We start from the raw sequence: 26,235 nt of genomic DNA on the forward strand, positions 1-26,235 counted from the left end.
TTTATCACCAGTATGTGTCCCTGTATGCTACTACTGATCTGGCTAAACCCTTTACCACATACATCACATTTATAAACAAGGTTTATCTCCAATGTGTACATGTGTTCTTTTGTGTCTTATATAGGCACTACTCTGACTAAACCCGTTACCACATACTGTGAATTCATTAATATTCGTTGGATACCAATTTTCGTGGCTTTCGTGGGTACTGGGGAACCACGAATTTCAATACTCAACGAATTACAAATTTTATAAGGGAATGTATGTATTATATGCAAAAACCTCGAAATTAAATATCCACGAATATGCAAGTTTTCCTCAAACCACGAAAATTGGTACCCACGAAAATCAATGAATTCACAGTATGTGGTAACGGGTTTAGTCAGAGGTTTATCTCCTGTGTGTGTTCTCGTGTGTGTCTGTAAGCTACTTCTCACACTAAACCCTTTACCACATACATCACATTTATATATAAGGTTTATCTCCAGTGTGTGTTCTCCTGTGTGTCTGTAAGCTACTACTCACACTAAACCCTTTACCACATACATCACATTTATAAGGTTTATCTCCAGTGTGTGTTCTCATGTGTATCTGTAAGTGAGGACCATGACTAAACCCTTTACCACATACATCACATTTATAAGGTTTATCTCCAGTGTGTGTTCTTATGTGTGTCTGTAAGTTGTCACGCCGACTAAACCTTTTACCACATACATCACATTTATAAGGTTTATCTCCAGTGTGTGTTCTCATGTGCTTCTGTAAGTTACCAGTGTCACTAAACCGTTTCCCACATGCATCACATTTATAAGGTTTATCTCCAGTGTGTGTTCTCATGTGTATCTGTAAGTTACTACTCTGACTAAACCCTTTACCACATACATCACATTTATAAGTTTTATCTCCAGTGTGTGTTCTCCTGTGTGTCTGTAAGCTACTACTCACACTAAACCCTTTACCACATACATCACATTTATAAGGTTTATCTCCAGTGTGTGTTCTCATGTGTCCCTGTAAATGATGACTCACACAAAACCCTTTACCACATATATCACATTTATAAGGTTTATCTCCAGTGTGTGTTCTCATGTGTATCTGTAAGTGAGGACCATGACTAAACCCTTTACCACATACATCACATTTATAAGGTTTATCTCCAGTGTGTGTTCTTATGTGTGTCTGTAAGTTATCACGCCGACTAAACCCTTTACCACATACATCACATTTATAAGGTTTATCTCCAGTGTGTGTTCTCATGTGCTTCTGTAAGTTACCAGTGTCACTAAACCCTTTCCCACATGCATCACATTTATAAGGTTTATCTCCAGTGTGTGTTCTCATGTGTATCTGTAAGTTACTTCTCTGACTAAACCCTTTACCACATACATCACATTTATAAGGTTTATCTCCAGTGTGTGTTCTCATGTGCTTCTGTAAGTTACCAGTGTCACTTAACCCTTTCCCACATGCATCACATTTATAAGGTTTATCTCCAGTGTGTGTTCTCATGTGTATCTGTAAGTTACTTCTCTGACTAAACCCTTTACCACATACATCACATTTATAAGGTTTATCTCCAGTGTGTATTCTCACGTGTATATTTAGTTGTATATCACTACTGAACTGTTGCGAACACAATTTACATGTTACAGCTTTTGTGTGACATTTCATATGCATCTCCAAGTCTTGCCTAGATGAACAGACTTTACTACATTTATGACAACAGTTCAATGGATGTCCTGAGAGATGTGGGAATTCTTCTTTTAACAATGTGTCAGGTTCTTTAGAAGATATTAATGTTTTTCTAATATTTTCCTCTTTTCTATGTGAAATTGTATGATGTAGTCTAGACTTTTCTCCCTTCAATTCATCATTTAGCATCCATTCCAGTTTAGTACCATGACGATACTTCAGATGGTTCGACATAAAACGATCACTATTGAAGCACATTTTACACAGAGGACATCCATATATAACTAAAAAGAAAAAAATAGAAGTAAATAGATTTTTTTTTATAGCATTTAGAGGCAAATATACAATACATTTCTTATAAATTCATTGCTCTCAGAAATATACTGACTTTAGAAAGAAAAATGAAAATGTTCACAGTATAAATAGTGGAAAATGTGTCCATTGGCCCACAGATGCAGGATTCATGAGATAATAAGCACAGGTGTATAAGTTTCATAAAATGTGGTTGAGGAAAGCTTAAGTTTGAGAACGTACACATTCAAAAATTTGTAAGGGTCTTGCCTACTTTTGCTGTTAGTTGCAAACCAAAATTTAAAAAAAAACATTGAAAATTTCCCAGCCTCTACATACTATCTTTTGTTTGTAGCTTTTATCTAAGTTTGGTAAAAATCCATGATGGTTTATGAATCAAATAAATGTTTAAAAACTTTTAATTGCAGGTTGTATGTAATGATAACTGGAAGAAAAACGTCAAGGCTACTCCATAAAAGTTTATATATTTGTTTGGAAGGGTAGGAAGGCACGTTCAAAATATCCCTACAACCATAAGAACTTTTTTTTTAGATAATTTTGCATATAATGGTAATAAGTTGTATAACTGAAAAAAGACCCAAGTCCAACATTTAATAATTAAACTTCCCTTCCACATACATTTTAATGGAATAGCTCTAATGATTGCACATGAACTCTGTCAAATTGCAAAGGTTCCTCCTATAGTCCTGACCAGTTAAGCTATATCATAACTCTACTACTCAATGTACAATGCCTACCTTCTCCATTGACATATCTTGGCTTCAGTAATGATTTTATATCCACTCTATCAATGCCAAGATCCTTCCCATAGTCTTGACCATACCAAACCAGTAATTCTGTCCCTTGTGCTATATCTTTAAAACTTCTATAAAATATTTGTCCTTTATATTGGTATGCTATCAGGTTCTGTTCATCTTCGTTTCTGGCACAGTTAACAAATCTCATCCAGTTTGACTTTGTCTTGTTATTAGCATCTATATAATGACTGGTGGTTCCATCAGTATAGATCTGAAATAAATATTGAAATTCAAAATGGCCACCATTACTATAGGCCTTAAAACACAATTAATTCTATTTGTTTGTGGTCTACCAAAATATTTCCACAGAATTAAACGAGGTATTTCGTGATTACTCTTTGGAATCTTGGAAAAACCCATTTTTGGCATTTATTTTAATTGTATAAGTTCATAACTAAAATGTGTATGAAGTTTAAAGTTGATATGACTGCAAACTTCACACAACCAAAAACCATTACTCTATAAAACCACCTAACTGAAACTTCAAACTTCAACAGGATACAGTACAGACTGACTAATTGATAATGACTAGACATACATATGGGGAAATGTCCTAGGCGGGCATAAAGACAGATAAACTAAACCCTTACCATGCTGAATTTAATGTTTAATAAATTGTGTAAATTTCAAGTAATTTCAAATATATGCAAATTATATGTAAATGAGCTGTACCTTGATGCTGATGCATATTGATTGCATTAAATTTAAGATAGGGGATCACAGGGGTGGGTGGTCAGAGTGGGGAGGCTGGGAAAGGAGTGCGGGAATTTGTCACAAATTTGGTCGTCATCTGCAAAAAGTGTCAATTTTGATGTTTTTTCATTCTTTTTCTCTACCTGGAAGTCTGAGGGATACTAATAGATGCATCCAACTGTAGTTTACATGTAGAGTGGAACCCATAGAACACATTTATCACAACAGTTGTTAGGTCAGAGTGAAACTGAACTTGGTACATTCTAAAGAAGGTAATTCCCATCAAATTTTTTTTTTAAATCCTACTTTTTTCCGATTTTGAACTTTAGCTGGACTTGCAACCGGAAGTTGTTGTTTCCTTGACATATATTGAGAATAAACACTATCAGTTGTTATTTGCAGGTTTGCATTATGCCAAAAAAGGTGCTCTTGGTGTGGCCTTATTAATACAGCCCCTGCATAGTAAGGGTTAAAATAATCTCTATTGGAAAACGTAACAAACCTGCCAAGCATAACCTGTGGAGTGGGCCTTATCTGGATCAGTAGTTACTTCTCCTTCATATGGTCCAAATCTACTTCTCTGTTGAAAAGTTTGGTCTGCAAACACACCAAGTCCAGCGTTGGGTATTCTAGATTCTCTGACTGACAGTCCCTCTGGTATTGTTTCAATTGCCCTTTCTTCACTTTTAGTTGTGCTCTTAATAATTCAGAGAAAATTTTGTCATTGAAAATTATTCTTGAATTTTTTTCTTGCTCTTTTATGTATCCTTGCTTGAAACATGAAACAATTTGTCAAGAGCTTTGAGTTATATTATTTAAGAATGGTTATGCGTTTGACTGTTAAAATAGACAACTTTCGAGTTCGATGCATTTCCGTCAAAAACTCTGGTTTTAGTGAACGTCATTTGTGCGTTTAGGGGCGTCGTCATTTCCATTCCAATGTTGAGCGAGTGGTTGGAAAACTTTAATTCTATATTGTACGAATTATACGACAAATTGAATTCTCAAAATTGACAATCAGCATTGATGTCATTAGGGAATTGTCATTAAGTACCTACAGAACAACCATTATTTCTAGTTTATCCTGCACAATGACGATCACCAAGACGCTTGATGAACGTAAATAGTGCAGGGATACAGGCGACCCCCTCTATCTGGTAAATGACGTCATAAAGGCGCGTATAATTGACGAGTTTTTTCCGGTGACGGATGAACTCGAAAGTGGTCTATTGTTTCAAACATCATACCTACATAAGACAAAGAAAAAATATTTTTGTATTTAGAAAAATTATTTAAATTCATTAGACTTTCATCAATAGCCACCCTGACAGAAGATACCCTTGAGAGGATGGCCTCCTAGCTATTGTGACATAAGTGGAAGATCTTCATATTCAAAACGTGTCTTTAGATAGTTTTGACTTTATTTTATTCACTAACACCATGAATGCAGTTTTGTTGATGTTTTGATATATTTTTTTGTCAGAAAAAGAATAAAATTTGCTAGTTTCATATATTAAATTAGATGAAATTCTTAAAATTCAACTTTTAGACCCAAAATAGCAAAATTTTATTCCAAAAATCATCATAGTTTGAAAATTTTAAACATTATACTACCTTAGAATCATATATATGAATACATGGGTGAACAGGACAGTCTCCTTCATATTCTCTCTCACAATCTTCACAATCTGCAACAAGAATTGATATCATAGTAATAGAGTATTGAAATTACTGTGTAAGTGTACTATGGTTGGTCCCAAATTGATGGGATGGGAGGCATTTAATTAAATTTATTGTGTGTGGTTTCATTTGCCTAAGCATTAACCCTTTCAACGATTGCTGCCCAGACAGAAGCTACTCTGAGACGATGGCTTCCCTGGCTACTATTATTCAAATGGGAGATCTTCATAATAAATTCCAATAAAAACTTGTTTGTAGTTATTTGTGTATTTATTTCATTCACTAACATCATGTTCACAGTTTTATTCATGTTTTGATAATTTTTTCTTCATAAAATATTCAAATTTTCGGCATTATTTTGGTGAAATTCTCAAAATTCTGCTCTTTGACCCAAAATCGTAATATTTGAACCCAAAACGGCAAAATTTTGAAAAAATTAATGAGGCTGTACAAATTCCTCACACTGAACGATGTCCATTCCAAGTGTTTTGTACATAAAACGACATTTTATGTAAAAAAAGTATACTAGCTCGTCTTCAATTCTTCCATATTCTTTAAAAAAAAATGTTCCCTCATTTCAAATTCTCGTAAGTTCCGTAAATTTCCTCTGATTTTGACATGGTTTTCAACAAACGGAAGCGCCATGTTTACACTTTCATCCGGGTATTCATCAAAGAAAGATAACTCATGTTTGCACTGTTTTAAGTGGGAAACATAAAAGAGGTATTCCGATCCCAGTAAAACGGGACTCATCGTCAGCTGTCTGAAGGCAGATTCCAAATAAGACAGTTGAAAAGTTCCCAAAAATATATTTAACAAAATCAACTTCAATGAAGTTCTGTTTAGGAATACATGTTATACTTATATAAGTAAACACTTTTTGACAAAAAATAGATCAATTTGCATTATATTTTTTAAATAAAGAACACCTTAAAAAAATGTTGCTATCATAACAAAATTGACAGACATTTTGACGGAAATTTTTTATGTTAGCAACACAAAAAATCCTGATATTTTCAGTATTACAAATGTATCAAGGTTTGGATGTATATCTTGATTTTATATGAAAGGCAAATTGGAATAAAACATTTCTGAACATCTGCACCAATAAAAAAGGAATTGTAATAACTTTAAAAAAGGATTATCTTTGAGTTGCTAACATAAGATTTGACAGACATGAACAATGCTGCTAAGGGCTATTCCAGAAAAAAATGTATGGGGGGGTTGGAAGGCACATTGTATTAATAATACATGGGTGATGGGTATCAGAGCAACTTTTCACACTATAACGCACTATAATTCTCAATTACAATTGTCTGGGTGGCGGGTGCTGACAAAAACTGCCTTCCAACCCCCCCATACATTTTTTTCTGGAATAGCCCTAACATAAAATTTGACAGAAATTAAGTTGTTGCTAACATAAAAATTGACGGACTTTTTTGTTGCTAACATAACATTTGACAGACTTTTTTGTTGCTAACATAACATTTGACAGACTTTTTTGTTGCTAACATAATATTTGACAGACTTTTTTGTTGCTAACATAAGATTTGACGGACATTATTGTTGCTAACATAAAATTTGACGGACTAAAATGTGTTGCTAACATAAGATATTGACGGACTTGTTGCTAACATAAATAGACAATATATATTTGACATTTTTAACCAACATTGGAGATTTTATCCTAGTTGAAAGTCATATTAAGAACTCCTGCAAAATACCGCTGTCTGAAATTTAAAAAGATTTCAACCCAGGACAGATAACTCTAATTTGTAGCACATCCAAATGTTGCTAACATAAAATGTCAAGTTTGACAGAAATTATGTTAGCAACAGAATTGATAAACTATTGATTAAATAAAGTAAATTGAAAGATCCAAAATGTGTATGTTTAATGTACATTATGAAATACAATTTTAACAGGCTTATATAAGTACCTACAATGATGTGGCAAGATTTTATGAACCTGTTGCTATCATAAAATTTATTGACAGACGAGCATCTAATAAGTAAGTTATTTGAAATTGAAAAAAATAAATATCACAGATGTTTTTAACAAAAGAAAAGCAAAAGATTTAGAAACAGGGATGTTTGAATAATCAAACTACACTAATAAAAACCATTATACCAGTGTCAACTTAAAGCATCGTAAAACATGAACCTTGTGTCAAAAAATGGGAAGTAATTTCCCTCAAACAGTTCACATTTTTCATCTTGTTTTGATCATTTCTACTTTTAATGGAAACAATCATATCCAATAATTGGTTTTCTTGCTTTATATAACATTCTTATTCAATATAACATTCACACATTATCATTCAAATAACAGTTAGTATTATTTTTCTTAATTTGTTCTTTTTGACGGAATTTTTCATTTCTTTTTGGAATCTGCCTGAAGCGTGAATCCCGGTAAACAGGGACTCATCGACGAAAGGGTTAAGAAAGAAAACAATTTCATATTATGTGTGGTTTCCATACATGTGGGCAATTTTGTCCAGCAGTTGGAACATTAGATCAGAATTTTACTATCTTGGTATGAGTGCCAATGAGACAACTATCCATCCAAGTCACAATTTATAAAAGTAAACCATTATAGGTCAAAGTAAGGTCTTCAACATTAAGCCTTCGCTCACACCTGATCTAACTTTCAACATTTTCTTTCCTAAATGTAACCATCTGTTGTAAAACTTTAGGTTTTTTTTCTTCAAATTTCCTTCTGAATGTAATATATCGATCAAGTTTTACAGTAACCTGGAAGCAGGTCTATTTGAATAATATCAGTTGAAAGAATAATTGGGAAGATTCTCTTTCTGGTTTGAAATGGAATGGAACTAAAGCACAGATCTTTGAACTAAGAAGTACAAGCTAACTTTACTACACTACACTAAGGGGTAAAATCTATGCAAGAGTTGCATAAAGTCACCAGAAAGCACTTGTTAAACATGCAATTTGGAAATAGGTATGGCGTTCATTGTCACTGAACTAGTATATATTTGTTTAGGTGCCAGCTGAAGGACGCCTCCAGGTGCAGGAATTTCTTGATACATTGAAGACCTGTTGGTGACCTTCTGCTGTTGTTTTTTCTGTGGTCGAGTTGTTGTCTCTTTGACACATTCCCCATTTCCATTCTCAATTTTATTCAATATTATGGTTTTTTTTTCAACAAAAGTGAAAGTAAGAAAATTAAAGTGGTAAAAAATGCATCAATAAGACCTTTTATACATTAGACTACACTGTGAACTCTTTAACTGCAGTACATATGGTGAAAGAAAGTTCACATGTATTGGGTCTCAAATAGGGACTCCTATGCCAAAATACATTTCATTTTGGGAAGAGGATTAAAATTGAAAAAAAACCAAATGTACAATCAAAACCATTAATAGTACTTGAAATACTGACTGTTTTAAAGCCACTTTTAAGCACAGCTTTTAGGCTATTTTGTGGCGGCTAGTTTTTATTGGTGGAGGGAGGCTAATTAAGTGCAGAGAGGAAACCACAGACCTTCAATAGGAAAACTGACAAACCTAGTCAATTAAGATTGGAGTTGATCTCACAACCTCAGTGTAGACTGGCTAGTGATTACAGTAGTAACTACCTAGACCACTGGGCTGTAGAGGCCCTCAAAAAATTGACCAATTGAAGTTTACTTACAAATGAATTCATCATCATCAGGTACTTCTAGATACATGTAATTAGTTCGGGGTAGCTGTCTCTGTGGATATCGGTGTACTTCTTTGTTTTCTTCATCTTTTTTCCTGGACTTTTCTTCCTAAAAGAGAAAACTCATTTTAGTGGTTTAGAGAATCTAAATTACTAAATGAGCAGACATATTTTTTCCGTCTTCTGGATACAACCATCCAATGGCTCTACATGTTTCATGAATGCAAATTGTATGGATGGAGCATTGTTTCATTGGCACTCATACCACATCTTCCTATATCTTTATGTATTTCGTTATCCATCCTTTTGACACGGTCCTCAATAATCTAGGACTTTAGAAAAACAAACTGAGTTTATCAACTCGGACAGCTATTGACCATATGTTACAAAGCAAAGTTGGCCCATCACAGTAATAAGCCAATTTTAGTGGTTTTGATGAGTATAGGTTATCCATGGATTTAAAAGTTCAAGAAATTTTTCGGGCCTGTATGTAGTCTTCGGCAAAACTGCAAAATCTAATATACACATGCATGCAATCCTATAGAAAATTTGAATTTCATCGATCCTTAAAATTTGTGGTTTGCCAGTATCCGACAAATATTTATAACGAATCCACAGTATCTAGGTATAAATATATAGTCTATAAACCCTTTCAACGCTACACAAAAAAATAGAAAAATGGCTGCTGCTGCATTTTTTTGTGTTCATTCATTAGAACAGTATATTCCTTTTCAGACTTCTGTATCTTTTTTATTATAAGAGATACAGAGAAAGTTATGCGCAGGAGAGTATGAACTGTAATGTTAGGCAGTTATTTCAGTAAAATTTTTATCAGGTTACCTGCATTTTCAGGTAATAAACAGGTAAAAGGTGTAATTTATTACACTTGTGTTGAATTTTGAATAAAAACTACTTTTAGTCTTCATCTATTTTGTTGTTTTATCTGCCATATAATAAAGAAGACACCAATTGCTTGATTCGGTGGCGTATTGCACCATACACAATGTATTATGTAATCGTGGCACCGTCCTCAAAATGTTCAGTCAACCTCCGTTTTCCCCCCTTTTTCTACGTTTCGAAATGATCGATCAAATCATATTTCCAACACTAATTAAATGTAATAAACACATTGAGATAACAAGCAACCTTTTAACTAATCCTCATTGTCAGTTTCGCCATAGAAATGCTGAAATATTTGCATATTTACAGCTTCGTTTCAGATTTCCGCTATTTGCATTTGTCAAAATATTTGTTTTTATTTACTTTCAATTTTCCTTCTACTGTATGATTTTACAATAAAAATTGCTGGGATTTAAAGCGCAAATGAGACCTTGTATATCCTCGATTCATACAAGGAAAAACAAGTGAAACTGCGAGCTACTGCTCACTGATGATACCCCCGCCGCAAGTAGATAATATTAATTGTGTAAAAATATGCAAGTGTTCGGTAAACAGGAAGTTGTCAAGTGATGAATCTGAAAATGCATCACACGGTATAGCTGACTTATATTAACCCTTAAACAAAATTTCAGACATCCTTGTATTGTAGTTCCTGAGAAAAATGTGACGAAAAATTTTCAACTTGGCTATCATGTGTAAAATCAAACAAGTGTTCGGTAAACAGGAAGTTGTTGAGTGATGAATCTGAAAACGCATCACACGGTATAGCTGACTTATATCAAGCCTGAAACCAAATTTCAGAAATCCTGGTAGTGTAGTTCCTGAGAACAAGAGGCTCTCAAGAGCCTGAATCGCTCACCTTAATTTTTTGGGTTAAATCTCTCATAAATGATTATTTTGGCTTTTCAATTTATTTAAATGTTCCTTGAATCGTCCTATTTTCTTCAAAAGCAAAAAAAAAATCATTTTCTCCTATGTTCTATTTTAGCCCAGGGATGATTCCACTATATAGTTTAGGGCCGCTTAGCGGCCCTTAAATCTGCCAGCGGCCCCAAAAAATGTTTGTGAATATAAATTCCCAATTCAGGAAAATAAAATAAAAATCGGTATTTCCGGAAAAGTTTCAGTCACCGATTACGGCAACTATAATTTGTCATAGTTTGTCGTCAAAACGTAGTAAAATCCGGATAAGAATGCTGTCTATGATCCCATTTTATTAACAACAATTTAATTATGTCAACATTGAACTTGAGGTAAACAATTTTAGCAGCCGGATTCAATTGAATAAAATGTTATGGGAGTATTTGAATTCGCAAAAGTGGATCGCTCAGCATTGCAAACATGCTTTTTGTCAAAATTGGTGTCAAAGCAGACCTCGGCAAAGAACAAATTCAAATTTTGATACATGTACAACATTGATGAATAAATTTTAATGGGTGCCGATCTTATAAAAGCAGATCGCCCAGCAGAGCCGGTTATGTAACCTGATTAAAACTTGTTTTGAAAAAGAAATTATTTTATATTTTGCTCTATTTCCTCAAAAGACAAAAGTTTGCGCGTTTTTGAAAATAATGTTGATGATAGACCATTCATGAAATGAGACCCAGCGGTTTTTTCAGTGGTTAATACGGCATGCCATTTTGCTATTCAATCTAACTTCAAGATATCTCATAAACGTTATAAGATATCTTATATAATAGTTCATTAGATATCTTATATAGTTTGTAAGATATCTTATATAGTTTGTAAGATATCTTATAAAGTTTATAAGATATCTTATAAAGTTTATAAGATATCTTACATAGTTTATGAGATATCTTTTATAGTTTATAAGATATCTCATATAGTTTTCTTTATCATATATCTTATAAACTATATGATATATATTATGAACTATATATAAGATATCTTATATAAAGTATATTATAAGATATCTTATATAAAGTATATTATATTATAATCGATATTAGATATCTTCTTTATTATATAAGATATATATTTATATAAGATATCTTATAAAAAAGATTATTTAAGATATCTTATATATCATATTAGATATATTATTAGAGACATCGCATAGAAATTATAAGATAATTCATATAATATATCTTATATAATTTTCTTAAGATGATATCCAATAAACTATATAAGATATCTTGTATAAAAAAATTTGATAAGATATTTCATATACTTAATGAGATATCTTATAAACTTTAGAAGATATCTTATAAAGTATATAAGATATCTTATAAGTATATAAGATATATTATATATTTAATAAGATATATTATATATTTAATAAGATATCTTATAGTTTTTAAACTTTATAAGATATCTTATTAAATATATAAGATATCTCATATAATATAAGAAAGCTTTAAAAAATTAAATCATATAAGATATCTCATATATCAAATTAGATATCTTATAAAAATCTTATATGTTATATAAGATATCTCATATATTATGAAATAATTTGAGATAATTTGAAATTCGAATAAATAGCTAAACTGCTTGCCATAGGTTTATGTTAGCTGGTATATATGCCTTGTTTACCAAAGTTAAGATGATAGTGCATAATGGTATTCATGTATTACAAGAGGGACGAAAGATACCAAAGGGACAGTCAAACTCATAAATCTAAAACAAACTGACAACGCTATGGCTAAAAATGAAAAAGACAAACAGAAACACAATAGCAAAAATGACACAACATAGAAAACTAAAGAATAAACACGAACCCCACCAAAAACCAGGAGTGATCTCAGGTGCTCCGGAAGGGTAAGCAGATCCTGCTCCACATGTGGCACCCTTCGTGTTGCTTATGTGATTACAAATCTGGTAAATAGTCTAATTCGGTAGTTCACATTCATGAAAAGGAAGGGGATTGTAGTTACGACGTAAGGAACATATCCGATATCATTTGTGAAACGGTTATTCCATAACGGTCAACCAACTCGTGATGGCGTCCGTAAAATTTACGAAGGGATGATTTCAACTTCACCATTTGGAACTCTTGGTTTAATAGCTTCCTTGTGAGCAGTAACCCTCTATCAAGAAAATCATGATAGGAAATGCAAGCACGGGAATATCGTATCAATTGGGAGATATATACCCCGTATGCAAGTGCTGCTGGAATGTTGCTACTTAGAAATGGAAAGTTCACAATTGGAAAGCTGAAATCATGTCTTTTGTCGTAAAGTTTTGTTTTCAACCGACCCTCATTGTCAATTTCTAGATGTAAGTCAAGATATGAAGCCGACTTAACTGTATCTGTAGTATCCTTTATCTCCAATTCGATGGGATAGATGCGTTCCACATAGTCACCAAATTTTGAATTGTTTAGTGAAAGAACGTCATCTATATAGCGGAAAGTAGAGTTAAAGGATATTGCTAACTCCTTTTTCTGTTTTCCTAAGAAGTTCCTGCATGAAGTCAGCCTCATAATAATAAAGAAACAAGTCGGCAATTAGAGGGGCACAGTTTGTTCCCATTGGGATGCCGACAGTCTGTTGAAAAACACGTCCTCCGAACATTACAAATATGTTGTCAATCAAGAAATCAAGCATCTTGATAATATCGGTTTCAGAGAACTTTTTGTTTGCAACTTCCCTGGTCTGAATCCAATAACTTCTTCAATCAGTGTACAGGTGAAACTTAAAATACATTTTCCGTTTTTATAGGCCAGGAAAATGATATTATTTCGTTTTAGATTGTATGCATAAAAAAATCCCAATTGGGGTAAAAATTCCCAATTTGATGCAGTCAAGGGACCCATTTGAAAACACCTGGAATCATCCCTGTAGCCATAGGAGCTATGTTTCTGACATACAAGGAAATGAAATATAAAATTTATACTAGATACTCTGAAACTCATTTAGCCTAAGTTTGGCTGAAATTGATACAGCAGTTTCAAAGGAGAAGATTTTTTAAAGTAAGTCAACATGATGAACAAATTGTGAAAAAAGTCTTTAAAGGGCAATAACTCCTTTAGGGGTCAATTGACAATTTTGGTCAAATTGACTTATTTGTAGATCTTACTTTGCTTAACCCTTTCAACGCTACAGAAAAAAATTGAAAAATGGCTGCTGCTGCTGCATTTTTTTTGTGTTCATTCATTAGAACAGTATATTCCTTTTCAGACTGCTGTATCTTTTTTATTATAAGGGTCATTCTCAGTTATTCAGCATTTTTTTATATACCTTGGTGAAAAATATAAATGTTGGCTTTTGGTCCATTTTTTGGTCTCAAATTGAGACTAAAACATTGATCTTTATGGTTCTAATAATAAAAAGATAGTTCAGTATGTGGAAATATATTTTAATTGAATTTTTATAACAGTACCCTCTGTGTTTTGGATGTTATATATTTTTCATTGACAGTATCATATATGCATTAAATGTACAATTTCAATAGAATAATTCATATATTTTAGATAAAGAAGTTAATATCTTTAAAATTAAAATCATTAATCAACTGATATTACAATAGAAAGGGAGTAATTATGTATAATTTGTTGTTGTGGATGTGACTCAAAATTCATACATTAAAAGTTTAGTTCAACAATTTGTGTGTCAATTATTTTTAAAGGAGAATTCATAAGATTCTGTTGTGGTTATTCATTAAACAGATACATTGGAATTTTCAAATAAATACTCATTATTGCATATATTTTTTTACGGAATTATTATGGATGTTACATTTTGACAATTGACAAAATGGAATTTGTATAACATCCAAAACATAAAAAAATATCACCACTACTAACATTTTGTATTGTTTTACAATTGTTTTATTGTTCTAATTAATAGACAGATCATATAGATGCATCTTGCATTCAAAAAAATTATTAAACTACAGATTCTATTGGCTGTTGTGACTTGAAATCGATAGATTTTTTGGGTCAAAGAATGCAATTTACAGAAAAATGGACAGAAATCCAAGTATGCCAAAACTCCACGCATTTGTTGCAAGGTGGAAGATATTGGTTACTAATGTTATTAACATGATTAAGAAAATTGACTATAGGAACATTAAAAATCATCGTGTTTGTCATAAATTTTGGTATTTAACCTACCATCAGAAGTCATTTCGAGAAAAAGGTCTAAATATGAAGCAGATGTAATTGTGTCAGTAGTTTGGTCAAAAGTTTCCCAATATGTACAGTTTGTTAATCTTGTGACTGTATTGACACCAACTCTTTTCTTCTACAGTTTTTTTTAAAGAGCTTATTAGATCAACACATTTAACAGTAAACTTTTAAAAGATCTTAAATTGAATAAGAATGGAAATGGGGAATATGAGACAACAACCTGACCAAGACGTACAAAACAACTCAAGGCCACCAATGGGTCTTCGACATCAAGAAATTCTGCACCCAGAGGGGGTCTTCAGTAAGCCCTGAAATCCTAATGTATACTAGATCAAGAAAATGGACACAACTCTACACTTCCAAACACAAGAGATGAACTGAATGTAAAAAAAAAATATATGCCACAACACCAATTTGTAATTAAGCCACAGTTATTCAAATTATAATTATTTATTAAACAATTTATTCTGCTGTCTGCTGTTTTTTCCTCCACTGTTGTATTTATCTCAAATATCTGAAAAGAAACAATTAAAGTTAAATTAATGTTATACATCATTTAGAATTGAAGTAATGAAAATGTTTAATAGTGTTCTTGTTGAAAACAGCATTTTGAATAAGTTCCATATTATTGAATGTCTACATTCTCATTTTTATTGTTTGTAAAATTGCATGGTATGGAAAACTTCAGTGATTAAAAACAAAACTTGTTACCACATCCCAAAAGACAGACCTGAACTTGTGACAATTTCCTGTTTTCTCGCTTATTGTTGAGTTAACATCTATATATATATATAGGCTGTGTTCTTTTACAAAGTGTTCACTAACTTTTTTCTGTCCTGGGCTATTATGGTTTGTTGGTCTTGTGAGTTTAAAAGGTGCCCTTTTGTCAATGTTTAGTCAGTTTGTGTATTTGTTGTATTGAAAGAAAACACAAACGATAAAAAAAAAACCATATAAAACGTAGGTTACTAATTCTCTCACACTAATAATTCAAGACCTATATAATTTTGACAGTTACTTGTTTTCTGATTAGTTAATTGTTTATTAAGCATATTAAACATTATCTTGTTATTTGAGCAACAGGGTACTGTAACTAGAATATCCTTACCTTTAAATACATAAAAAAATCTCTGACGGCCACACATGGCCAAATCTGGTGCAGAGATTATTCTTATCACATCATCTGCAATACAGGTATGCTGTGTTTCCTGCAGACACCAATTATTTTTGCCAGGAACATGATGATAATATGAAATATATGGCCACTGATGTACCTAGACAAAAAGAATGTATTTCTGAATATTTGTTTATAACAATAAATTATTTGAACGTCCCTTTGGTTTTTCGCTACTCTTTTATATATCATTAGCATGAAGTTTTCAATTCATTGAGTTATTTTTTTTTTGTATAAAATGGGAATATTGGAAGTATGGCTGCTTGTATGTTTAAGTGTAATGAAACATCTTAACCAATCAAGAAATAATTTTCATGATAATAATTTAAAAAAAATCAATTCTGTAAATAAAAAAGCAACAACACAATAAATCAAAATCAACAAGAAGCTAAAAAAACTCTCTCTTGTGGAAAAAGTTAATTTTTGAAAGAAATTGAAAAAAATATAACTTGTAATTAGAGAGGTATGGACTAATCAATGACTTAATGATTTGAGGGCCTTGACTTGAGATTTCCATCAGTTTTGCTATAAACATTTTAACTGTAGGTATTATATTCTCTATGGAGATAACACTTACTCAGTCAGAATTTATTTCTGTAGATTATCTTTTAAAGGATTTGAAAATTAAAAAACTAAACCATGCAAATATTAACAAAATTCAACCAATACACTTACAACAGCAGGAAATTGTTTTGATCCATGTTGCATCAGAACATGGACCCCATTGTTATACCTTGAAACACATACATATATACTATTATTAAATTGAAAAAGAATGAATCAATGAAAACTTGTTTAAAAGACATAACCTTGTACTTTAATATTATTCCTTAATTCGAGCATCACTGATGAGGCTTGATATATAAAATAACAAAAACTGCTTACATTTGTTCAACTTAGCATATATTATAGCTTGTCTAATTAGCTTTCACTCAAATAAAAATTAAAGATTGTCAGTAAAAAACCTACTTAGTTTTAAATTACTGTACATCAACTCAGCTAAGCTGTCATATAAACTTACTTCAATATCTTTTTTTCTGATGTCATGTCATCTGCCTGTCTTGTCAACTCATCTGCCTGTCTTGTCATCTCATCTGTCTGTCGTGTCATCTCATCTGCCTGTCTTGTCATCTCATCTGTTGTCGTCAGCTCATCTGCATGTCTTGTCATCTCATCTGTCTGTCTTGTCAACTCATCTGCCTGTCTTGTCATCTCATCTGCCTGTCTTGTCAACTCATCTGTGGTCATCATCTCATCTGTCTGACTTGCTAACTCATCTGTGTGACTTGCTAACTCATCTGTGTGACTTGTCATCTCATCTGTGTGACTTGTCATCTCATCTGTGTGACTTTTCATCTCATCTGTCTGTCTTGTCAACTCATCTGTGTGACTTGTCATCTCATCTGTGTGACTTGTCAACTCATCTTTGGTCATCATCTCATCTGTCTGACTTGCCAACTCATCTGTGTGACTTGCCAACTCATCTGTTTGACTTGCCAACTCATCTGTGTGACTTGTCATCTCATCTGTGTGACTTGTCATCTCATCTGTCTGTCTTGTCATCTCATCTGTGTGACTTGTCATCTCATCTGTATGACTTGTCAACTCATCTGTGGTCATCATATCATCTGTCTGACTTGCCAACTCATCTGTGTGACTTGCTAACTCATCTGTGTGACTTGTCATCTCATCTGTCTGTCTTGTCAACTCATCTGTGTGACTTGTCATCTCATCTGTGTGACTTGTCATCTCATCTGTCTGTCTTGTCAACTCATCTGTGTGACTTGTCATCTCATCTGTCTGTCTTGTCATCTCATCTGTTTGACTTGTCATCTCATCTGTCTGTCTTGTCAACTCATCTGTGTGACTTGTCATCTCATCTGTCTGTCTTGTCAACTCATCTGTGTGACTTGTCATCTCATCTGTCTGTCTTGTCATCTCATCTGTTTGACTTGTCATCTCATCTGTCTGTCTTGTCAACTCATCTGTGTGACTTGTCATCTCATCTGTCTGACTTGCCAACTCATCTGTGGTCATCATCCCATCTGTGGTCAACATCTCATCTGTGTGACTTGTTAACTCATCTGTGTGACTTGTCATCTCATCTGTCTGACTTGTCATCTCATATGTCTGACTTGTCATATCATCTGTGGTCAACATCTCATCTGTGGTCAACATCTCATCTGTGGTCAACATCTCATCTGTGGTCAACATCTCATCTGTGGTCAACATCTCATCTGTGGTCAACATTTCATCTGTCTGTCTTGTCATCATCTGCCCTGTGCTCTCATTTATGGTTAATCCAAAGAGAACTGAACCAAAGTCTATAACAAACAAAGAAAATCTTATTGATCCTAATTTTGTTGTTTTCAGAAAAGCATGCAATTTAATTGTGGCAATTCAGATAAAATGCTTTTGTCGCTGCCTTTTCCTTTTGATATTTAAACAGCAAGTCAAATTTGTTACAAGTAGCTTTAATGTTTGTTTTGTCAATAAGTTGTTATGTACATGTATAATTCATTATTTTAATGATAACTTAAGGTTTTGTGAACTTACTGTATGCATAAACAGGCGATTTGGCCATACCCTCTACCTGAAAAAAAATATATGATATATAACCATTCATTGTAAACTTACAAAACATTTTATGTATAATAATGATATTTAATACTTAAATCTAACCTGTTGTTCATAGTTATCGTTTGTTGATGTTTCATAGAAGTTTCTTGTTTTGTAAATAGATAAGACCATTGTTTTTCCTGTTTGAATTGTGTTACACTGGTCATTTTTGGGCCCTTTATAGCTTGCTGTTAGGTCATGTAGGTGTAAGCTAAGGCTCTTTGTTGAAGGCTGTACTTGATCTATAAGTGTTTACTTTCAATACATTGTGACTTAAATGGAGAGTTGTCTCATTAGTACTCATATCACATCTTCTATTTTATATCTATAGATGTGTTTTTTTTGCAGTTGTGACTTTTTTACATCTGGCTCTTTATTCCTTAAATTAGCTAACAAATATTAGTTGGTTCACTTAATTTACCTCTAAAGTCTCAATTATGTTGCTCAATCCTGAAATATTCATTTCTGATTCTTCACTGTTACTTTTCTCATATAAATTTTCCATTTCTGATTCTTCACTGTTACTTTTCTCATATAAATTTTCCATTTCTGATTCTTCACTGTTACTTTTCTCATATAAATTTTCCATTTCTGATTCTTCACTGTTACTTTCCTCATATAAATTTTCCATTTCTGAGTCCCCATCTTCTGATGAACTGGATGTATTGTTTATTTCCTTTCTACCACCTCTTGTCCTTACATGATGCCCTCTATTTGTGCCTCTAGCTCCCCTTCCACCACCCCTAGTTCTCACACCATGATGCCCTCTATCTGTGCCTCTAGCTCCCCTTCCACGACCCCTAGTTCTCACACCAAGTGCTGCTCTATCTGTGCCTCTAGCTCCCCTTCCACCACCCCTAGTTCTCACACCATGTGCTGCTCTGTCTGTGCCTCTAGCTCCCCTTCCACCACCTCTTGTCCTCATATGGTGTGCTCTGTTGGTGCCTCTAGCTCCCCTTCCACCACCTCTAGTTCTCACACCATGTGCTCTGCCATTGCCATTGCCTCTGGCTCCCCTTCCACCACCTCTTACTCTTCTTATTCTTTCGTTTGGATTTTGAATTTGTATTTCACTGAAGGCATCAATATACTCAGCATTTTCACATTCACCAGGATCAATGGATTTGCATTGTGCACAGAAGCAGCTCAGGTGTCGGGCTAGAATTTGCCGTGGTTGTTCTTGAGATCTGACACAGTGAAGACTTCTTGTTCCAGTAATTGTGCTGGAAATCCTGTTTGGACGATTTCGTTCTATGTCACTGGACGGGACATAAAATATTGTCCTTTTTCTATGTGTGTGTCCATCAGCCCCATCATCCCTTGTCAGTGTTTCTTTTGCAAAGGAAGCCAACTGTTCGGCATTATTTATCACTTCCATTCTTGAGTTGACAGCTCTCCTTGCAGCACTTTTTACTACTGCTCCTGCTCCATCACTTGGACCCTTCCCATGTCGAGAACCATAGAAATTCCTCTCTGTCACAAATCCAAAGTCTTGCATAGAATAAGAAATATCGCAAAAAGGAAGACACGACTTGTACTGTCCAGCACATCCATCACAAAATTGAACTTGTTTTATGATATCAAGGGATCTGGTTTCTTTAAGATGCATATTTGCTTTTTTGATGAAGCAGTTAACTGCATGATTGTCATGTTTCAGATCATTTGAAATGAATATTAATGTTTCTTGGACATGGTCCTTGAGTTCACATCCCTCTATGATGCAATTATAATAGCTTATAATTGGGTGCAAAGTGGCTTGGTTGTGTCCCCAGTGTGCTGTCTGGATCTCCATTTGAGATATGCATGAATAATTTTCGGCAAAATCAAGATTCAATACAACCCATTTTTGAGGTATGTTGTTGATAAGTTCCGTAAATTTCAATTGTTGCCATCTTGCAATAAACAAATGATTGGCCAGCGTTTCAATATGAGTTGCCAACTTGATGACCATGGAGTTCAAGGGCTCTTTTTTCTTGACCATCATTACACGGACTGTTTTGTTGCCCTTTTTGTTTAAATCCCCATCTTGCTTCTCCCAAATAGTATATTGTATCATCTCATGTCCATGGTTTGTTAAAAGAGGTTCAAGATAAGCAACAAGATGATCTGCGTTACAAATATTACATTTTCTTTCAATGCATTTCCTTTTGTGGAATTGACTGCCTTCTTTGTCACAGAGTGTAATTTTAACTGCATGATATCTATCATTAATTTTGCAATCAGTAATATCTACTTTATTTGCAAAGTCATTTAAAGCTCTAATTTTTAAATCCACATTTGTGCAATATTCACAAAGGCAACTATACCATGGCTGTTTTGTACAGGTTTTAATGTTTGGAGGTACTTTTCTGGCAAATGTAGAAAATCCTAAACTACCTCCCGCCTCTTTATAATCGGAATAAACTGATTTCAACGGCCTGTCGAGAATTTTTATGCTTCCCTCCGGTTCCTTCCTTTTGACAGATTTCCTGTCTGGGACAGGAGTACTTATATCCTGAAAGAAATTACTCACATGCATCTCTGTATTTGGATTAATTCTAGACTTTCTTGGTTCGTCAGTGATTCTACTCAGACTAGACTGGCTAACCCCAAGGTTTAAAGCTGTTGTTTTCAATAGCTGATACTTTTTCATTACCTTTAATCCAGGAAGAAGTGATTTTTTTATCTTTGTATTCTGAAGTTTCTCCTTCATTATTTCAATAATTTTTCTATTGCATTTATCGTTTTTCGTTGCAATTAATCCCTTTTCCTCTAGAGCTCGTCTCTTATTTGGTGATGCTTTCATTATGTACTGTAATGTGTCAGCAAATTTTGCTGGTAGTTTTGGCAGTTTTGTTCTTTGTGCAGCTTTTCTCACTGCACTGTGAGACATACAGCCAGGAGTTGTCACTTCTTCATTTTGAGGTTTTTCTTCACATTCAGTTTGTTCTTCATCTGTTTTTTTATTATTGAGATAAATTCTGTCTTTCTCTTTTTTTCTTCTGATTTTTTGAGATGATCTTTTTGATCTACTTTCTTGTTGCTTTATTCTCCAATATGTTCTCTGTCGGTCTTGTGCCTTTCTTGTCAAAATTTTTCTAGGTGTCTTTTTCAGGTTTTCTTGAGCTACAATAAAACAGGAAAATTTATTTCAGTCATATTGCATATCAAAGACAATAGGCTGTAGATAGTGTTTAGACAAAATGGTTAAGCTTAAATTATATATGAGGTCTGCAATAAAGCCTAATAAATGAGCATTTGCCAAAAAAAGGTGCAAACATACCAAATTGACATTCAAACTCATAGGTCAAATTAATACAACAGGTTGTGTACTGCAACTGTGTCAAGGTTCATCAGCATCTGTTAATTTGTTTAGAAGGAGTTGCACTTACAAGAAATATGAACAGACAGACAGGGTTATTCCTATATCCCACACCACCCCCCAAAAAAAATTTGTGGGGGTATAAAAAGACCAATAGAATGGAGGTTATTATCTAAAGAAAATTTCTTAATAAAACCTTTTTAATATTATTACCTAGAGAGGGGAGATTTTTTCTTTTTTCCCTGAATTTTCTTTGCCTTTCAGCATTACTTCTTCTCATCCTTTCTTTCTGCTCCTCATTAAGAGGTTTTTTTCTGGATAGTCTTTTCCTTAAAGCATCATTTTTTTTAAATTCTGCATAGTTTTTATCTGAAAATTTCAGATTATCTCTCCATCTAAAAGTACAATACAAGAATTTTTTTTCAAATAAATGATATGAATAGCCTTCTGCCGTATATACAGCAACTGCTATTTGAGCACTTTGATACATGTATATAGTCACTGACCATACATGTACATTTTATAACTACTTGTTTACAATGTTGAAAAAGTTTTGCTTATAAAGGACATATCAACACTGAATACAGGTTTTTGGAATTTTTATTTTGCCAGCTGGTTCAAAATTTAAAAAAATTATGTTTTTCCACATGTATTTCACTAAGTACTACTTTCTCAAAAGTTGCTAGGACAGGGCTATGAATCAATCAAATTTAAGTAATACTAAAGAAATGTTACAGCTGATTGTCCATTTTGACAAAAACATGATATTCTTCCTCAGTCATAATAACCTTCCATCGTTACCGGACTGAACAAAGAAATAACATGACAGGTGCAGTATAGTATATATATGGTGCATGAAATGCTTACCCTTCCAGACTGAGAGGCTCATATTACAATAAGTCATAAAACTTTGCTCAGTGCTCAGAGCACAAAAAACGTGCTTAAAACATGAAACCAATCATTTTGATCAATTTGGTCAATTTTTTAGTATGACAGTACAAAAAACTGACTCGAAAGTTTTATGACCTTGGTTTTGATTGTTATTGCCTTTTTAGAGTTGCAGTAAATTAAAGAATAACCATGTTCATATATATATATATATAAAAAATATACTTGTATTTTAATTTTATATGTACATTGTACCCAGGTCAACAGACAATTGAGCCCGTCTCTTAGCCTAATATGAAAAAGTATCCATGGTACACTGTTGTCTTGCTCACACAACATTTTTTCCATGTTCAGTTGACCATAAAATTGGGGTATAAACCCTTATTTAGAATTTATTCATGAAAGGTCATAAACATAGGAAACACATGTACAGTCTTAAGTTGATTGGAATTAAGCTTCATCAAAAACTACCTTTACCAAAAACTTCAACCTTGAACAGAAAAGATGTACATGATGTATGGACAAATAAATGAATGAAAGAGAACTGAAGACATTATCAGTTAATTATGGTTATAAATACCTTTGAGACCGTTCAGCTGCTGAGAGCACTGTGTTTTTGATTTTTTTTATTGCAGCCAATGGACGAAGCTTCCTTTTAAAAAATTCTGACTGAAAATATTTAAAAAAATATATCAATACATTATCATGATTATCTAAACACATGCTAAAAGTTTAATATTTTTAAGAACTAGATTTAATTGATGCATAAAACCAAGAAAAAATGTGGTAAAATCATCACAGAGGGCCACTCAAGTTTTTCTGCGTCAAACAGTAATATCCAAAACACGGCAAAGGATTTGACATATATTTCAGAGCCATGCTAGAACCCTACACAAATAAAACTTATATTCATTCATTATATAATAGAAGTACTTTATTAATATAACCTGAATAATAATATAATGGGATTAGTTTGTACTAACTGTTTTGGATGTTACTTGTTCGAGTAAAATTTAGGTCACAAAAACATCCAAAACAAGTGTTTGTGCATCAAACAGTAATGTCCAAAACATGTCACAGAATTAGAAGTATATTCCAGTGCAATGGTTAAACCATACACATGTTAAACTAATTTTAGTTTATATAATATAATAGTACCTTGTTCATATTCCCTCAATTAAAATTTAATGGGGTTAGTTTGTACTTTCTGTTTTGGATGTTACTTGTTCGAGTAAAATTTAGGTCACAAAAACATCCAAAACAAGTGTTTGTGTATCAAACAGTAATGTCCAAAACATGTCACAGAATTAGAAGTATATTCCAGAGCAATTGTTAAACCATACACATGTTAAACTAATTTTAGTTTATTATAATATAATAGTACCTTGTTTATATTCCCTCAATTATAATTTAATGGGGTTAGTTTGAACTCTCTGTTTGGATGTTACTTGTTCAAGCAAAACTTAGGTCACAATAACATCCAAAACAAGTGTTTGTGCATCAAACAGTAATGTCCAAAACATGTCACAGAATTATAAGTATATTCCAGAGCAATGGTTAAACCATACACATGTTAAACTAATTTTAGTTTATTATAAAATAATAGTACCTTGTTTATATTCCCTCAATTAAAATTAAATGGGGTTAGTTTGTACTCCCTGTTTTGGATGTTACTTGTTCGAGTAAAACTTGGGTCACAATAACATCCAAAACAAGTGTTTGTGCATCAAACAGTAATGTCCAAAACATTGATCATTGATTTGATCATTGTATAATAAAACAGATTAGAACTTTGGATGTTGTTTTATTTTTCATCATCCAGTGCTACGATATTTAAATCGTGCAGATACACAATTTTGATATATAACTTATTTTTAACTAAAATCGTACGGACATTACGCAACCACGTGCTTATCACGTCAAAATATAACATCCACAAAAGGTTGACAGGTCAAAATGTCACCGTCCATATGCATCTGTGTTGTTTATCGTCAAATTGGCAATTTCCGTCATATTATATTTACCAATATATTGAACCACGTAAATAACTGATCACGCAATGAAAACTTACCATTAAGTTGCGTATTTATTACAATATCAATGAATTTAAATTAAGTTTTGGATGTTACAACTTGCTTTCGCATGACCGATGACACTTACCTCCATTTTCGAAAGTCCCACAGCTGCTTTGTGTACACAAAGATCGATGACGTCTTTTTGGACGAGTCCAAACTTTCATTTAGGGGGGTTGGATATCGGACGATTGCAATATTGGAAGTAAACGAGGATTCGTTTTGGATGTTAATTATTGACCGATATTACCACGTCTGTAAAAGATTGACGATTTCTTTTTATCATGAAGCCCTGCATGTCATATCATTTTACAAAATACATCTAAAGAACAACAAAACCCCTGTTTACTTTGCGAATAGTGTTGTCCATATTCTATTCTGTGTAAATATTTGCCGCAAAATTAGGTCAGGTTTGACCGATGCAGTAACATCCATACACTAATTTTAATAACTAAAATATATATTAATAATGCCCTGTTTATTATATTTTATACATGAACAAGTAAATCTGAGTATATAGTTTTTATTATTCCTTAACTTGTCCTGGTTGTGCATACAAAAATTACATAAAAATATGATTAAATATGACCATGGAAAAATGTCCCAAAATGGACGTCATCAAAACACCCTTTTTTATTTTTAAAACTCTTGTAAATTTCTTTCTTCTCCACATATCATCCTTAAATTATCTTTACTATCTATTCAACATTAGTAGAAAAGAATAACACATCAGATTTGCCAATATCTCCTTTATTTTCTTCACAAATTATCATCAAAGTCCAATGGTACTGAATTGCTGATTAACTGAGAATGACCCACAAGAGATACATAAAAGTTATTGCATGAAAAATGCTCAGGAGAGTATGAACTGTAATTTTAGGCAGTTATTTCAGTAAAATTTTTATCAGGTTACCTGCATTTTCAGGTAATTAACAGGTAAAAGGTGTGATTTGGTACATTTGTGTTGAATTTTGAATAAAAACTACTTTTCGTCTTCATCTATTTTGTTTTTTTATCTGCCATATAATAAAGAAGACACCAATTGCTCGATTCCGTAGCGTATTGCACCATACACAACGTATTATGTAATCATGGCACAAATCAGTGGCTCCGTCCTCAAAATTTTCAGTCAACCTCCGTTTTTCCCCCCTTTTTCTACGTCTCGTAATGATCGATCAAATCATAATTCCCACACGAATTGAATGTAATAAACACATTGAGATAACAAGAAACCTTTTAACTAATCCTCGTCATCAGTTTCGCCATAGAAATGCTGAAATATTTCTATATTTACAGCTTCGTTTCCGATTTCCGCCATTTGCATTTGTCAAAATATTTGTTTTTATTTTCCTT

At 33.0% G+C, this 26,235-nt stretch overlaps 2 protein-coding genes across 3 annotated transcripts in view; both read right to left on the minus strand.

Moving 5' to 3' along the window:
• Window positions 1–382: 382 nt before the first annotated feature.
• Window positions 383–26,235, minus strand: part of LOC143051585 (histone-lysine N-methyltransferase PRDM9-like) — a 61,214-nt gene continuing 35,361 nt past the window's right edge. The window contains exons 7-11 of the mRNA XM_076224469.1: window positions 8,828–8,945; window positions 5,109–5,182; window positions 3,997–4,191; window positions 2,742–3,012; window positions 383–1,976 (exon numbers count right to left, since the gene is read on the minus strand). Coding sequence (XP_076080584.1) covers window positions 466–1,976; window positions 2,742–3,012; window positions 3,997–4,191; window positions 5,109–5,182; window positions 8,828–8,945 — 2,169 coding nt within the window. The 3' untranslated portion in view covers window positions 383–465. The remainder of the gene's footprint in view (window positions 1,977–2,741; window positions 3,013–3,996; window positions 4,192–5,108; window positions 5,183–8,827; window positions 8,946–26,235) is intronic.
• LOC143051584 (uncharacterized) lies at window positions 13,904–25,656 on the minus strand. Of its 2 annotated transcripts, XM_076224468.1 has the most exons (8): window positions 24,971–25,656; window positions 23,391–23,479; window positions 22,136–22,317; window positions 19,043–21,726; window positions 18,559–18,595; window positions 17,024–18,326; window positions 15,937–16,102; window positions 13,904–15,342 (listed from the first exon to the last, which is right to left on the minus strand). In XM_076224468.1, exons 1-7 carry the CDS (start codon window positions 24,974–24,976, stop codon window positions 16,003–16,005), a joined length of 4,401 nt encoding a protein of 1,466 aa, XP_076080583.1. In that variant the 5' UTR covers window positions 24,977–25,656; the 3' UTR covers window positions 13,904–15,342; window positions 15,937–16,002. The 2 variants fall into 2 exon arrangements, with proteins under 2 accessions (XP_076080583.1, XP_076080582.1); XM_076224467.1 differs by lacking the exon at window positions 24,971–25,656 and having other exon boundaries at window positions 23,391–23,811.

The sequence above is a fragment of the Mytilus galloprovincialis genome, chromosome 11 (assembly GCF_965363235.1).
Source record: "Mytilus galloprovincialis chromosome 11, xbMytGall1.hap1.1, whole genome shotgun sequence".
Taxonomy (NCBI): Eukaryota; Metazoa; Mollusca; class Bivalvia; order Mytilida; family Mytilidae; genus Mytilus; species Mytilus galloprovincialis.